At 48.3% G+C, this 15841-nt stretch overlaps 1 protein-coding gene across 3 annotated transcripts in view; it reads right to left on the reverse strand.

Annotated features, from left to right (window-relative positions):
* Positions 1-2631: 2631 nt before the first annotated feature.
* Positions 2632-15841, reverse strand: part of VPS8 (VPS8 subunit of CORVET complex) — a gene marked incomplete at both ends in the record, with an annotated part of 223582 nt that continues 210372 nt past the window's right edge. For all 3 annotated transcript variants that reach the window (XM_080696055.1, XM_080696056.1, XM_080696054.1), the window contains 2 exons: positions 2632-2781; positions 6089-6169. In XM_080696055.1, the coding sequence (XP_080552181.1) occupies positions 2632-2781; positions 6089-6169 (231 nt within the window). The remainder of the gene's footprint in view (positions 2782-6088; positions 6170-15841) is intronic.

Genomic DNA, 15841 nt, shown 5'->3' on the forward strand with positions numbered 1-15841 from the left:
CAGCCTCAGCAATGTAGCAAGACTCTCAGCAACCTTGTGAGACTCTATTTCAAAACAAAACAAAAGAAAAAAGGGCTCGGGGTATAGCTTGAGAATGCTTCTCCTGTGCTCAATCCCAAGCAGCCCTTCCTGAAAAAAAATAAGTCTAAATAGTGTTCTATTGTGCATACACCATAATTTCTTTAGATATTTATTTGTTGAAGGACACCTAGGTGAATTCCATACCTTGGTATTATGAATAATGTTGCAGTGGACATGGAAGTGATTTTTCTAGGAGTGTTTTAATTTCTTTTTCTCTCGTATATCTACCATAGGGTTTTTGCTTTGTGGTTACCATGAGGCTTATATAAAATATAATAGGCTATTTTAAGCTAATAACAACTTTACCTTGACCACATAAAATATGCTTTTACTCTATCCTTCCCATATATACTTTGTTTTTGACATCACAATGTTTATCGTGTGTGTGTGTGTGTGTAGCACTAGGAATTGAACCCAGGGACATTTTACCTCTGAGCTTACTCCCAGTCCTATTTTAATTTTGAAACAGGGTCAGGGAGGGTCTAAGTTGCTGAGGCTGGCTTCAAACCTGCAATCCTGTCTCAGCCTTCCAACACATGTGTATATTTTTATATTGTAAACCTCTCAAGGCCTTTTGACTACAGAAATCCCTCTTTTTTTTTTCAATACTGGGGTGGAACCCAGGGGCTTTCCACCCCTGGGCTATACTCCTAGACCTATTTTATACTTTATTTGGAAACAGGGTCTCAGCTGGGGCTGGCTTTGAACTTGCACGATCCTCCTGTCTCAGCCTCCCAAGCGTTGGGATTATAAGCGTGCACCACCACACCTGGCAACCCCTGTTCTTTAGACTACAAAAAGAAGGGTAACCACTAAGTTATACTTTGAGAATATCAAATTCTCTTGGCATTAATTTGAGGCTAAGAAACCTTCCACTCCATACCCCCAGCAGGCAGCGTCACAGAAATCACAGTTCCGTGTTCAAATCCCAGCTCTGCTCTTCTTCACTGTGTTGCTTGGTTAAATTACTTCTCATCTCTGAGCCTCACCTTTCTCATCTGCAGATGGGGTTGAAACCATCTCAAAGCTGCAGTGGGCATTCACCTGGCAGTCACTCAATGCCTACCACTTCCCGCAAGGTGCGGCAGGCACCTCCTCACGCTTCCTTCTAGAGGCGGTGCCTGGTGCTGCCTGCCTCTTGGGAAGAGCTATGCTATAAAAGCCAACATTTCTAGGCATGTGCTGTGTACCTGCATAGTGCTAAATGTTTACACATATGATCTAATTTATCTTTATAATAGCCTCGTTCTATAAAGAAACTGAGGCTTAGAGAGGTTAAATATTACGCTCAGGTTCACAGACAGTATATGATAAAAGCAGGATCTATTTTCTATTAAAAGTCACTCTGGAGGGCTTGGCGGTGCATGTCTGTAATCCCAGTACTCAGGAAAGTAAGACAGGAGGATCGTGGGTTTGAAGACAGCCTCAACAACGTTCTGAGACTCTCAGTAATCTAATGACACCCTGTTTCAAAACAAAAAAGGGCCAGGGTGTAGCCCGGAGGTAGAATGCTACTGGGTTCAATTTCTAATATATATATATATATCTCACACACACACACACACACACACAGCTATCAAGTTTCCAAAAGATATGGAATATCTATAGAATACCTTATAGGCTTACCTAAGGGTGCAGCTCAGTAGTGAGCACCCTTGGGTTGACACTGCCCCGCCCCACACCACTCCACACCTAGTTTACGCATCTGTTTTCTGTGGGTTTGGGTGGTGTCTGCTGAATGATCTGGTGACATAGGGCATTTGAGTGTGAGGTGGCAGCCGAGGTCTCTGGGTGTAGTGACCTCCTGCTACTGGTTCAATGGTATACAAAGTTCCAGGGACACAAAATGGACAGGTCTTTCTTTCCGTGGAAGTCCTGCTCTGTCACAGGAACACTTGGGTGGCTGGGCTCTGCAAGGAGCCTGCGCTGCAATGGAGCGCCTGTTAGGGTCTCCTGACTAGAGCTGATAAATACCCAGCTGTGGAAAGGGGGCTCTAACTGTTCAATATGACTCAACAGACTGAGAGCCAGCCAGCCAGCCAGCGGCCTGCAGAACTCCAACACAGCGATGTTTATTGTTAGAAAGGGCCAGCCTCCCAGTCCCACAGTCTTAACATCGGCACGCGGCAGGGCTGTGCCCGCCTCAGGCCCTGGCTGTCCCCAATGCTGCCAGTTACACTGCAGCCTGGCCACACTCTGCTCTCACAGCTGATGCCCCATGTTGCCTTCCTGGGATGCCATCTGGGGGCTTCACCGACTCTTCAGGTTTTGGGGAAGACAAGAAAAGTCCCAACAGGCAAAATGCATTTGCTGATGAGCTAGACGGAGGCACGTGACATTCCAAGCGAAACACTCAGCCAGTCTGGGGGCAGGAAGCGAGGCAGCGCTGTGGACGAGACAGGGCGTCTACGCTGGGATGGCGGGTGGAGGGTCAGGGCGCTCACCCCTCTGCTTAGGAGTAAGGGCAGTGGCGCCCAGTCCTGTCACAGAGGCCCTCTCCTCTGCTGGCCTGGCATCACCTCTGGTCTCCAGGGCCATGCCCAGGTGGCTTCAGTCCTCAGTCACAGGTGGGGGGATGAGCTGTAGCTGGAAGTTCTCGTTCTGAAAGATGCTGTGGAAGGCAGGGCCGCTCTGGGAGCCACCGAACGGCCTGTAGCTCTCGCCGCTGCGATTCTGGGAAAGTTCCGTAAGGAGAGCCAGCTAGAAAGAAGGGGGTGCAAATCAGGTGAGCTCGTGGGGGGAGAGAGCCCTGTGGGTACTGAGAGGGGAGGGGACAAAGCTGAGGGGTCCTGAGCTCCCCACCTCAGCTAAAACTGGGAAAAAATGGGTAGCGAAAACTGGGTTTGGACTCCAGGGCTGTTTCACAAGCTAGCAGTATGACTTTGGGGCAAACTCACTTCATTTCTCAGGGCCTCAGTCCTCATCCCGTAATGGCCAGACTGGACAGCTTTGCTCCTGGGGCACGCACACTGCGCCTTCTGCCCAGGAGGGCTGTCTTGCCCTGGCTGCCCACACCCCAACCCGACTGCGCCTCCTCCAGCCCGCTGACCCGCCCCGAGCTGAGGCTCCATTCCCATTCCTCTCACTCCACACGCTCCCTCTTGGCATGTCCTCCAGGGTGAGCGCCCCCGACTAGAGCCCTGGCTCTAGCTCTCTCCCTCACAACTGGAGAGCTCTAAATGGCTGCTCAGACCCCAGTGCCGGCTCAGGGGCCGCAGAGCAGGGATCACAGAGATCAGACTCCACCTCTCCTCCCGCTGCAGCATCTGTTCCCACCAGTGACCAGGAGGAGACCCTCTGTGCATCAGCTCAGTGTGGAGGGCCCGCGAGGCAGTGTGGCGGGAGGAGTGGCCAGGCCGGCCCACGGGGAGCCTGGTGTCACCCGCACCTAAGGAGCTCCCGCAGAGCGGGCCAATGGTCTGGTCCTCCTGCTGCCTCCACTGTCAGAGAAGACCCAATCCACACCAGGCCCGGCACCTCCTGCCGCTGTCTGCGCTTGCTGCTTCCTTGTGTTAACAAGGCGCCACCCACACAGGACCAACCAGAAGGGCCACTCAGGGCCAAGACATGAGGTTCCTCAGCAGCAGCGGGTGGGCTTGGGGGCGCGGCCACGATGCCCCACTACCGCTGTCTTGGGAAACCTGCTTAGGAGCCACTGGAGGCCAGCGAGAGCCCAGCCCCGGGGGACCGCCCTGGAGAAGGGCGGCTGACAGGAGCCAGCCAGCTCCTGAGTGGCCCTGCAGGGAGTCCCCAGCGGCCTCCGCAACCTCCGAGGCACCAAGTGTCTTCTCTGCCAGACACCGTGCTACCTACTCTAGAAACGAGTTACTTCCAATCCTCCACAATGACCCTCTGGGGTAAAAACCCTGGAGTCCTGAGCAGTCAAGTGAGTCATCCCAGGCCACCAGGCGAGCCTGAGGGTGGGGTCGAATGAGGTCCAGGTAGCAGCCGTGGCTCAGCCAAGCTGCCTGTAGCCCTGCCTTCTCTGGAGGTAACTTACCTGCCCCCGGGCCCTGCCCACCTGCCCTGTCTTCAGCGGGTCCCTGACCTCTGGTAAGGAGTCTCCTACCACACAGGCAATAATGGCACAAGGCTTGCTTGTGTCCTCTTGTCACTGTCAAAAATGTGACCAGCAGCTGAGAAACTGGGAGCCACTGAAAGCCCTTAAATACCAATATTATAAATGATAATCCAGGCCCATGTCCTGGCTTGGCAACACAGCCACGGTCTGTCACACCCAGTAACCCCCACACCAAAGCTCTGACTGCAAGCGCAGGATGGCCAAGGACAGACGGAGGCTGGCCTGAGCATGGCCGTGGCTTCCTCCCTTCCTCGTGACCACCGTGCAGAGGGCTTTGAATAGAACACGCAACATATGCTAAACCCCAAACACCTGCACTTTCTCACACAGCTAGAAAGACCAAACACAGAAATGTTCCTGGTGCACTCCTGCTATCCCAGGAATTCAGGAGGCTAAGGCAGGAGGATCACACGTTCAAGGCCAGCCTGGGAACTTAGTGAACTCCTGTGTCATAACAAAATGAAAATATAAAAGGGCTGAAGATGTAGATCAGTGATAGAACAACCCTGGGTTCCATCCCCAGTACTGGGAAAAGGTTTTCTTTTTCTTAAGAGCTATTTTTTGTTCTCTAACTTAGTGATCAGGAAACCAATGGCCGCTGAGTAAGGGCCTAACATTTTGCAGAAGAGTGTTCTTGAAAGGCTCAGAGTCCCTGCAGTGTCGCTGCAGCCAGGGAGAGGCAGAGCAATGCCAGCTCTGGGAAGCCTCCTGGGATAGGAACAAACCTTGGCTCAGACCAACTGCCAAGAAGAGCTGCCACTTCTGCTCTGGGCTGCCACGGGCCCTGCAGGTGTGCTAATAGTGGGAACAGTGGGCAGGAGCAGGCCCCAGCAGTGGCCGGTTCAGGAGACGCTCAGGGCACCAGCTGGGCCCCAGGACGCCATGTCACTGGGGGTGGAGGTGGTGGCAGGGCATGGCCTCCTATGGAGGGTTGGACTGCGTCTTACACAAGGGGCAACAGGCCACAGTCAGGTGTGGAAAGAACCAGGCGGCAGCATGGTGGGAGAGGAGGGCTGCTAATGTATCAGATCTGCCGTCGCCTCCATGGTGACAAGGAGGCCTGACCCAGTTTTTTGGGGAAAGGGAGAAGTGAAGAAGATGCCTACAGGGCCTCCCAGTGAGTGGGTGGAGCATGAAGGAGGAGTCCGGGATGCTCCAGGGCCCTGCTCTGAGGACCACGCATGGCAGGCCTAGGCCAGGAGGGGCAGGCTGAGGAAGCCACTGAGAGCACTTCCATTGTGTCCAAGGACAACCGAGTCTGGCAGTGACCGTACGCAGCCCTCCCCACAAATCTGCAGTTTCAGCCCAGGGCCTTTTGAAATAGTTTTCCCAGTTTCCACTGCAGTTAGGCGGGATAAGTGGAATAGATGTGTACAATTTCTAGGCACTGCCCTGGCAGGAGGGCTTGTTGTTACCTCCTCATTCTCCCCTTGCTAGCCAGGGCTCAGGTGTGATGGCTAGAGGTGCAGCAACCGGGCTGAGCCAGGAGTCGCACGCTGGGCGCAGCAGACCACCAAGGCAGGAACCGTGGGGGAGGCGCCGCACCCACCCTTGCCGCTCTAAGCCTTGTGCTCTGTGTTTGGTTCCCCCCAAACAAATTCAACCAATGCAGATGCCCAGGAGGGACTGGCCTAAGATATAGACAAGGCCTCCTGGATGAGGGCCAGACCTGCTCTCTAGTAGGTCAAACAGGAAAGCTCTCCTGAGTGCTCACAGCCCACGGTGGTAAGGAGTAGGTATCTTCCCACCTTCTCTGTCCTCTTTGCCAGGCTCTGGGTGTTCCCGGGGCCACATGGCCATGATGGGGATGCCAGGGCGCCTTCCGTGCTAAGGACTGGCCAGGAGGAGGACTCCAGGACACTGCCTTCGCCAAATCGTAAATTGTAAATAGGAAAACAGAAATATAAACAACAACACAAACGTTACCCTGGAACTTCCTCGGTAGAGGCGACAGAGCTGGTCAAATGCTTGGATCTGCTGTGGATCCAGAACAGGTTCTGAGCTTGCCTGGGAAGTAAAAACAGTAAGGTTAGTAACGCATGTGGCCGAGCCCAGCAGCAGCCACGGAACATGCTCCGTCGACGGTGATGCAGGAGATGGAGGTTCTTCCTTCAGCCTCATTTTTGTGTGTTGTACTGTGGACTAAGCCCCCAGAAGCATGCTACCTCCAAGCTATAGCCTTAGTCCTTTTTACTTTTTATTTGGAAACAGGGTCTTGTTAAGTTGTTGAGAGCCTCGCTAAGTTGCTTCATACTGGCCTCAAATCTGAGATTCTTCTGTCTCTGCCTCCCAAGCACTGGGAATACAGGCATGTGCCACCATGCCTGGCTTCCTTCATTCTTCTGAAGAAAATTTATGCTACCAGTGATCACGGAGAAATATTTTACTAAGCATTTATTAGAAACAGGCATGTCCGCCGGGCATGGTGGCGCACATTTGCAATCCCCGTGCTTGGGAGGCAGAGACAGGAGGATCTCGCTGGTGTGGAGCCAGCCTCGCTGGCTTAAGAGACCCTGTTTACAAATAAAAAAAATTAATAAAATAGGTCTGGGAGTGTAGCCCGGAGGTAGAAGGGCTTCCAGGAACCCCAGTACCACCAAAAAAGAAATGGGCATGTCCCTCTGAAGTCCATCCTTGGTGCTGCCCCACACACTGAACTATCTATGGACCCTTATTTTAATGTCATCTCTCAATTTCCTTATGAGCTTCATTAGGGTTTCTTGACCCCTCTTTGCCATTATTTTGCAGACACTTTTCAAAAGAAGAAATACAAATACTTGTATTTCAAACAAATATTTGAAAAAAATGTTCAATATCTTTAGCAATCGGAACTGCAATCAAAATCATATTACGATTTTAATCTCACTCTAGTTATAACAATCATCAAGAATATAAATAGCAAATTATGGTGAGGATGCAGAAAAAAAGACACTTATAGACTGCTGGCATAAACACAAACGACTACATCCACTATGGGGATGAGTGGGGTTCCTCAGAAGACTAGGAACGGCACCGCCATACGACCAGCTCCACCTGCTGCAAAGAACTGGAGTCAACGCACTAGAGCAAGGTGTGCGGACCCATGCTCATAGCAACGCACTTCACACTAGCCAAGCTATGGAACCAGACTAGGCGTCTATCAACAAATGAACGGATCAAGAAAACTTTATGGATAGACACAGACACACACACGAAGGCATTATTTATACATATTCTTTTAGAAAAACACAATTATGCCATTTGCAGGAAAATGGCTGGAACTGGAGAGCCAGCCTAGAAGTCACAAGTCGTGCGTTTTCTCTCAATGCGGAAGCTTGAGGGGAAAGGGGGAAGGCAGAGTAGAAGGGGAGGAAAGTTGGGCACAGAGGATGAAATTGGTCAAATTATGCATGTTCAAATATGCTGCAACGAACCCATTATTACAAAGAACTATTATGCAGCAATAAAAAAAGTTTGGGGATAAAAAGGAGGTTGGAAAGGCCAGGTCAGCAAAGGCCAGAACGATACAAGCATGAAAAGCCTCTTAGAGAAGCACTGTGTAAATCAGCCTCTGCCTTCAAGGGACAGTATAATTGAAATCTCATATGAAATCGTACATTTCATGTCTGTGAGATACTATCATGGAAAATGGAGGTGGTGCTGGCCACTTCTGAAGATCTACTGAAGAATTTTTCACCAGATCCTGCATTGAGAAAAGCTATGTTGGACACCGCAGTCTTGTTATTAATTTTGTTTTCTTTGTTTCTATCACTAGGGGACTCAGAACTAAATGGCCTGCTACACAGAACTAGCAATTGCATAGCACTTGGTGGCAAACATTTCTATGTGCTATGATAACCCAGTTTTATATTATTTCCTACAGACATACCTTTTTTTAAATCTAGATTTCCTCATTTATTTATTTCATCCTACTGGAGATGCGCACACACACACACACACACACACACACACACACACACACACACACTCACTCATGCTACTGGGGATTGAACCTAAGGTCATTTTACCTCCAAGCTATACCTTCAGCCCTATTTTATTTTTTATTTTGAATCAGGGTCTAAGAAAATTGAGGACGGGGCCAGGAGATGTGTCCAATGTGAGTGCATGTGCACACAGCGCAGAAACAGGGTCTCACTGAGTTGCTGGGAGCCTCACTGAGTAGCTGAGGCTGGCTTTGAACTGCGCGATCCTCCTGTCTCAGCCTCCCAAGCGCGGGGATTACAAATGTGCGCCGCCACGCCTGGCAAGTATTGTTTTTTTAACATTCATTGAGTGCCCATGTGTCTTGGCAAACCTTAGTAAGAAAAATTAACACGAGAATGTCCTTGCCATGTGGTTTATTTGAATCCTCTTTTTTTTTTTTTTTGGTGGTACCGGGGTTCCTGAAAGCCCTTCTTCCTCCAGGCTACACTCCCAGACCTATTTTATATTTTTGAAACAGGGTCTCTTACCAGCACAGCTGGCTTCGAACCTGCGCGATCCTCCTGTCTTCGCCTCCCAAGCGCGGGGATTACAAGCGTGCGCCATCATGCCCGGCTATTTGAATCCTCTTTTACTGAGTGCGTGGGGCTGTGTAATTGAGGACGAGGCCAGGACATGTGTCCAAAACGAGTACGTGTGCACACACGACAGAACCATTTTCCAAGCCACATGGCCCACTCGGGTGAGCGGGCAGGCTGACCCTGGGCTCTGTGCTTGCCGTGACTAGTTTCTTCTTTAGGCCTGAACTCGGCGACACCAAGGGGTTCCCAACACTGACATCCTCAAGAAACGGGGTGAGACATTCGAAGGTGACAGGTTCCTTCTTGCAACATAGACCATCATCACAGGTACCCACAAGTTGCTCTCAGGGGCAACTGCTGGGGCTGCCACGACCCTTTGGAAACAAAGTCACTGCTAGACAAGGACATCTCATCCCTGGCCAGAGCCATGTGTGTTTATGTGGTAAAGTGTGGGAGGACAGGCTGCCTGAGGGAAATGAGAGGCCATCTGAAGATGTGCCAAGAGCCTGTGGGTGCGCTCACCTGCTTTGAATCTCTCCCTGAACACGAGGCAGGAGTTCATTTTTATTTACTGTGGTACTGGGGATATTTTTTTTTTTTTTTTTTTTTTTTTTGTGGTACTGGGGATGGAACCCAGGGCCTTCTACCTCCGGGCTACACTCCCAGCCCTATTTTATATTTTATTTGGAAACAGGGTCTCTTATCTCTTAAGCCAGCTGAGGCTGGCTTTGAACCTCCACGATCCTCCTGTCTTAGCCTCCCAAGTGCGGGGATTACAAGTGTGCGCCACCACGCCCGGCCCCTGCCCTATTTTTTATTCTTTATTTTGAAATAGGGTCTGAGTTGCGAAGGGCCTCACTAAGGAGCTGAGGCTGTCTGGGAACCAGGATCCTCCGGTCACAGCCTCCCGAATGCTGGGATTATAAGCGTGCGCCACCACGCCTCGCTCAGGCTTGCTTTTCTGCTCTCCCTGACTTGGGCACAGCTGGACGGCTGCGGTCACTGTGTAGACCGTCCTTCTTGAGTATCAGAGCTACATCTAATTCATCCTTCTATTCCCAGTGTTCTGCATTCCAAAAATGTTTGGTAAAGATTTGCTTAAATATTCCCATATCTTGGTTAATTTTTTTTTTTTTTTTTTTTTTTTTTTGGTGGTGATACTGGGAATTGAACCCAGGAGCATTTTTCTACCTCTGAGATACACCCTCAGTCCTTCTTACTTTTTTTTTTTTTTTTAATGTTGAATCAGAGTCTCGCTAAGTTGCTGAGGCTGGTCTCAAATCTGTGATCCTCCTGTCTCAGCCTCCCAAGTACTGGCATTACGAGTATGTACCACTACACCATGCTTACTGGTTTATTTTGAAGTGTTGGTTTTTAGGTGTAACAGCAGGCAGCAACTTGTTCTCCTGGCCCTATGTGAAAAGGCTGGCATTTGTCTTCCTGGTTTCAAGAACTTGGACTTTATAAGAATTCTTTGTGCTCTCTGGAATGTTTGTCCTGTATTTCAATCTATCAATCCACTTTATTCAATCCCGTTTTGGGAAAAAACTATTTTTAAAACATCAGAAGAGCCCAGCATGGTGGCGCACACTTGTAATCCTAGCATTTGGGAGGCTGAGACGAGGAATGCAGTTCACGGGCAGCCTCAGCTAATTAGTGAGGCTCTTTGCAACTTAGTGAGACCCTGTTTCAAAGTAAAGAACAAAAAAAATAGGGCTGGAGGTGTAGCTCAGAGGTCAAATGCCCCTGGGTTCCATCCTCAGTACCAAAATAAATAAATAAATAAAAATAAATAAATAAAAAAAGAAAAAAATCAGAAAACAGATAAAAACCCCTTTAAGGAGGTGGTAACATTTACCAAACCAGTGGACCCATGGTTAAAAGCCTTCCTGTTGTCAGGAAGCATGTTCCACGAAGCATCATGAGCTGTGTCCCAGGTGTCTGCCCCCTGCTGAGGTTGGGGGAGGAGCCTGCACTCCAGAGTTACAGCTGCCTATGCCCAAACCCTGGTTTCAAGAATTACTAACAGTACAGTCTTAGGCAAGATGCCTGTCCTCTCTGAACTGTGTGGGTTTGTTTTTGGTAACATGGGACAGTGCTAATAAACCACAGACAGTGGCAGTGCAGATGAAAGAGGAGAATGCATGCAGAGCACATGGATAGCTGGGACTCCATGTTCTCATTATGTGTTGGTAACCGGAGGGCAGGGAGAGCCGCAGCACTGCACACGGTCTCCAAGATGCCCTTGCATGTGGGCTCGTCCTGATGTGGCTATGGAATCAGAAGGGAAGGAGGCATGGAGGCCTAGTGCACTAGCAAAACAGTCAGGACTGGGTGATGGGCGAGAGCAGGGACGCTGCAGGCAGGGAGGGCGAGCATCGTGAAGAGGAGAGCTCTGGGTCCAGCCCCCTCTCCATGGTCCAGAGCAGCTGTGTTTCCACTAACTATCTGGATGAAGGGATGGGGAGGGCAAACAAGCAGATTTTCTTTTTTGCTTATTTACTAGAGTTTTCATAAACCCTCTGCAATGCAGAAAAACACAGGGCAGGGCTCTGACTGAGCCCCGGGCTCAACCCGAACTTGAGCTGAGTGGCTCTGGGCAAGGTATTTGGCTCTCCTGGTCTCAGTTTTGTTTCCTGTAAAGCTCCACTTTGCAGAATTATTGTAAAAATTTGAGATAATGTATAGTCTTCTTGCTCCTGTTTGATGTTTAATACATGGCAGCGATGAGCCGGGCGTGGTGGTGCATGCCTGGGAATCCCAGTACTTGGGAGGGTGAGACAAGAGGGTCGCAGGTTCGAGACCAGCATTAGCAATTTAGTGAGACTCTCAGCAACCTAATGAGATCCTGTTTCAAAAAATAAAATAGGGCTGAGGGTGTACTTTGGAGGTAGAATGCCTTTGGGTTCAATAGTCCGTACCTCAAAAATAAATAAAAAATAAATGGCAGTGATCATTGTGACTGGGTTATTTATACTCTGAGAGAGGTGTCTGGAAGAAAGAACATGGGCCCGGAATCAGGAAGCCTGTCACCAGCTCCCTGTATAACCTGAGCAGGTAACATCACTCTTCTGAGTCTATGTTCCGATTTATTAAAGGGATATACTATGTTGGGCCACATTCTACCACATCTCACCATTTAGGGAAGATAGGAACCCCATGAGACAACAAGCACTTAGTTCGGAATGAGAGGTTCAGGTGAAGTAGTAATGTTTACTGAAGCTAAACATGGCCTTTACTGCATAATCAGAAGCAAACGGGGCAACCAATGAGAGGTAGTGTCACGAAGGCTCATGATAGCCCCGAAGGAAAATAACAGAGTCGGTCAATAGATGCTGTGCAGAGAAACTAATTTGTAGAATCAGTGTCACCCAGAAAATAAGAGTGGGAACAATAAAACTTGAACACAATCTTGAGTCAGCAACTCTATACACATACCACCACCCTTCCAAGCATTCCCAGACCATCTAACCCCCTGCATACAATCGATGAGCGATTTTCCAATTTTAAGAGAAGAAAATATGCACTGCTACAGCAAATTTCTTCCTTCCCATGTAATGAAGTCTAGTGATAAGAGTAGAAAATTAAACTGTAGCTGAGCATTAGAGGAAGAAACAGTGGCGGCCCTGGAAATGACCTTGTAATACTTAGCATTAAAGTAAATCCAGTGGAAAATGAGGTTCTGATGATCTACGAGCCCGGGGGAGAAGGATATGGGCTAGCCCAGCGTGCCAGCGCATCTTAGAGCTCGGTGACTCACAGACGTGGCAGAAGCGAGAGCTGTGATCACATCTGCTGGAAGAGAGAAACAGCCAGGGCTTTCAGGATCCACAGGCCAGGACATCCAGTGTCACCTTCGGGAAAACAGGATCCACTGCCTCCCTAAAGGCCCGTTTCAGCAGTAGGAACCGTAATAGTTCTAGGGATCCTGGAGATGAAGTTGCTCAAAGCATATGTGAAGATGCAGCCACTGACGCCTGAGCACTGCGTGCTCATTTCTTATTCTCTACCATAAGCAAGATTCTGAAATCCAAATCCCAGCACTTCACTTTCTGTTTCCCACACGAATACACGAGAAGGTCAAACTCAGTTTGTGAGAGTCCTGGGACACTCACATATTCTTCAAAAGGATCAACCGTCTTTTCTGTAGTCTAAGTGCCTTCGATGGGCATTTATGTAATTTGCGGGCAGAGGTGGGGTAGTATGATTGAAAGAGAATCATGTTTCCCACTTTTCTCCTGCCTGTCCTGTTATAGTTAAAGATGTTACGGTTAAAGACGAATGTTACCGTTTGGGGGTGAGGGTTACCTTTTAGGGGAACAGTCCCCGGGGACCTCTGTTAGACCCCCAGAAACAATTCCCCTAAAAAAAAAAAAATCCGCAGGTTCTTGTCCTGAGCTAAGTATAGATATACAATAGCCCGGACTCTTGCTGAAGATTTAAAGGAGCTTATTAAAAAGATAGAAATACATAAGACAGTTACAGCCCCATGCCATTCAGGAGTGGCATGGGGGGGGGTGTTTCGAATGAATTAACTGAAATACAAAACCCAGAATAGTTTTTAATAGACATAAGGCCCTCCATCTTGTTCTATGTAACTCTGACATAGGTAAAGTCCCTTCCCTTGATTTTACTGCCAAACTTTGGTTTACACCCAGGTCATCCAAACTAGATGCCAATTATTATGTAAACCTGTCTTCAGAATGAGGAAGCCCTAGCTCCCCTTCTCTTTCCACTTGTTAATTATCTTTAGCTAGGTTAATTTACAATAGCTGCCTGCTTCTTGGCCAAAACCAAGTTCTTCCACGTGTCTGCCCCTCACCCAATTTTGAAATGTATTTATTAATAACAGAGCTTTCTCAAATCTTCCTAGGCCGTTCCCAATACTGGTACATGTCCTCCACTGCAATCACAAATGTCTCTACATCTGTTGCAGGCCTCAGCCAGACTTCTGCTGCCACCTAAGCTGTTTCAAACTGGAGGTCCTAACCATTTAAAGCTCTTGTCTACAATCGTGGCTTCAGAGATTAGAGCAAACCACAGATCCTTTCTCTCAGCAAAAGAAAAACACTTTTCCTAAAACGCCCTCCCATGACAGTTAGCGCTCATACTGAACCTGACCCTGCATGTCCTAATGCCTTACAACTTTTAATAGGTCACAGCTAGTAATGAATTAGGTGGAATAATAAAACAGGCAGACAAGCTGCTATGATACTGGAGAGCTGGGGGAAAATCTAGTAAAACATCTCAGAAAGAGAATACATTTAGAGCAGTAATCTCAGCTCTAAAACAACAGGGCAGGTGACCTCTTAAAGCAGAAAGGGAAGTGATGGTTGAAGCCTCTGAGATGTGACAAGGAAGGAGGAGGGGCCACCACCACGGCAGCAGCCACTCACCTGCGTGGGACATATAACTGCTACTGATGAGGTAGAATAGACGAAATACATTTTAGGTAGAAAGGAGACACATTGGCAAGGAAAGGAAAATATAGTTTTAAAATCTGAAATCTTTAGTTTTGTTTAACAGAGCTTGGCTATTCTTAAAAACCAGGCCCATACTTTTAAATAAAAATGGGCTAGCTCAAGAAATTCCGGAGAGAGATTCACATTTTATCAAAGTTCTTTTTGCTTCCAGGAAGATCTCCAGAAAAAGTTATACCTTTTGTTAAAAAGCCCTGCATCCTGGTTTCTTGTCTCTGTTCTCTGGGATTCTTATCTAGAAGGAATTCTCACCTTTTGTTACCTTAAAGTGTCAAAGAAAGAGCCCACCATCCCATGTGCCCCTGGCCACCCTCTCTAGTGGGCCCTATAAAAAAAGGAGAGATCTGAGTGGCACCTTTTGGACATATGGGAAGGTCTTGGACACTCTTGGCCGCTCTTTGCCCCCCTCTCCCTGCAGCTGCTCTCATGCTCTGGAGACGGCCCACATTTCTCCTGAGCCTTTATCTTTGCTTTACTTGAATTAAACCTCTGCCTTTGTCTCTGACTGGCTTGTGTTGAAATCCTTTTTACCATGAAAAGCCAAGAGCCCACAGACGTTACCATGCAGACACTACTAGTCAGTCTTGGTGGCAAGCACTTGGCACGCATTATCCCATTAATCATCACAAAAGCCCTATGAGGTAGTTACTTTTGTTATCATTATTTTACAATTGAAGAAACTAAGGTACTGGGGTGCAGGGATGTGCCAAAGGCCACTGGTTCGTGGTGGAGCTCAGAATTGGGGCAGTCCAGTTACAGGTATTTCTTTCACCTGCCATGTTCTCAGTATCATTCTGAAAGAAGCCTAACAAAAAATCTCTTTCAAGGAATACAATAGGTAGTAACAGGAGCGGCGGCGTAGGGTTTTCCTGGGGTCAATAAGCCTAAACCATGGTCTTGTAACACTGACGGCCTCTGGTCTCCTGGGGATCTTTCATGATTCTGCTCTCTTGAACTTCAAAGCTCACCCTATGAGGTCTGAACAAAAGGACCAGAGAGAGAACCACAGCTATTAGTGTTCTACTTAAAAAATGAATGCCTTCAGAAGGCTGGGTCCACCGACTGTGTTGCAAACTAAGCTGAGTTCTGCAGGGAGAAACCGCACATCTGACTCAAAGGCAGTTTTGTGTACACAGTAGGTGAATTCCTGCCACCATAGAAAAAGTTCAGAACTTGGTTTGGACCCTCATCAGTGACACTACTTATTTGTTCTTATCCTTGAAGTGAGTTACCTCAGCTATAAGGTGGAGAAAATACACGCGTAGCCTGCCTCACAAAGATCTTGGGAGAGAAGGAAAGAGATGAAGGACACACAAGTTTCCCTGTGTCTGGACATATGCTAGCTACTTTCATGTTTGGTGCATAGTACATTAGAGCAATGAAACAGAACTTGTCTTTATATGTAAAGACACTGAGGTTCACACATGTTAAAATACAGTTTGTAAGAGACGCAGTGGCTCTACTCTATCATGTTTGTGCCATGAGTGTGTAAGGCAGCGTGGACTTCCCACGGGCAATCTGAGCTGCCTCGTCTGTTGGGCACTGCACCTTCCTGAGTGCAGCTGGGACCCTCGGCGGTGCCACCCTAGGTTAGCACCGCATACACACAGTGCCATTACATAAGGAACACAAGTTTTTTTTTTTTTTTTTTTTTTTGTACTAGGGATGGAACTCAGGGGCATTCTACCTCCACACTA

Source organism: Muscardinus avellanarius (genome assembly GCF_963383645.1).
Source record: "Muscardinus avellanarius genome assembly, chromosome: 5".
Taxonomy (NCBI): Eukaryota; Metazoa; Chordata; class Mammalia; order Rodentia; family Gliridae; genus Muscardinus; species Muscardinus avellanarius.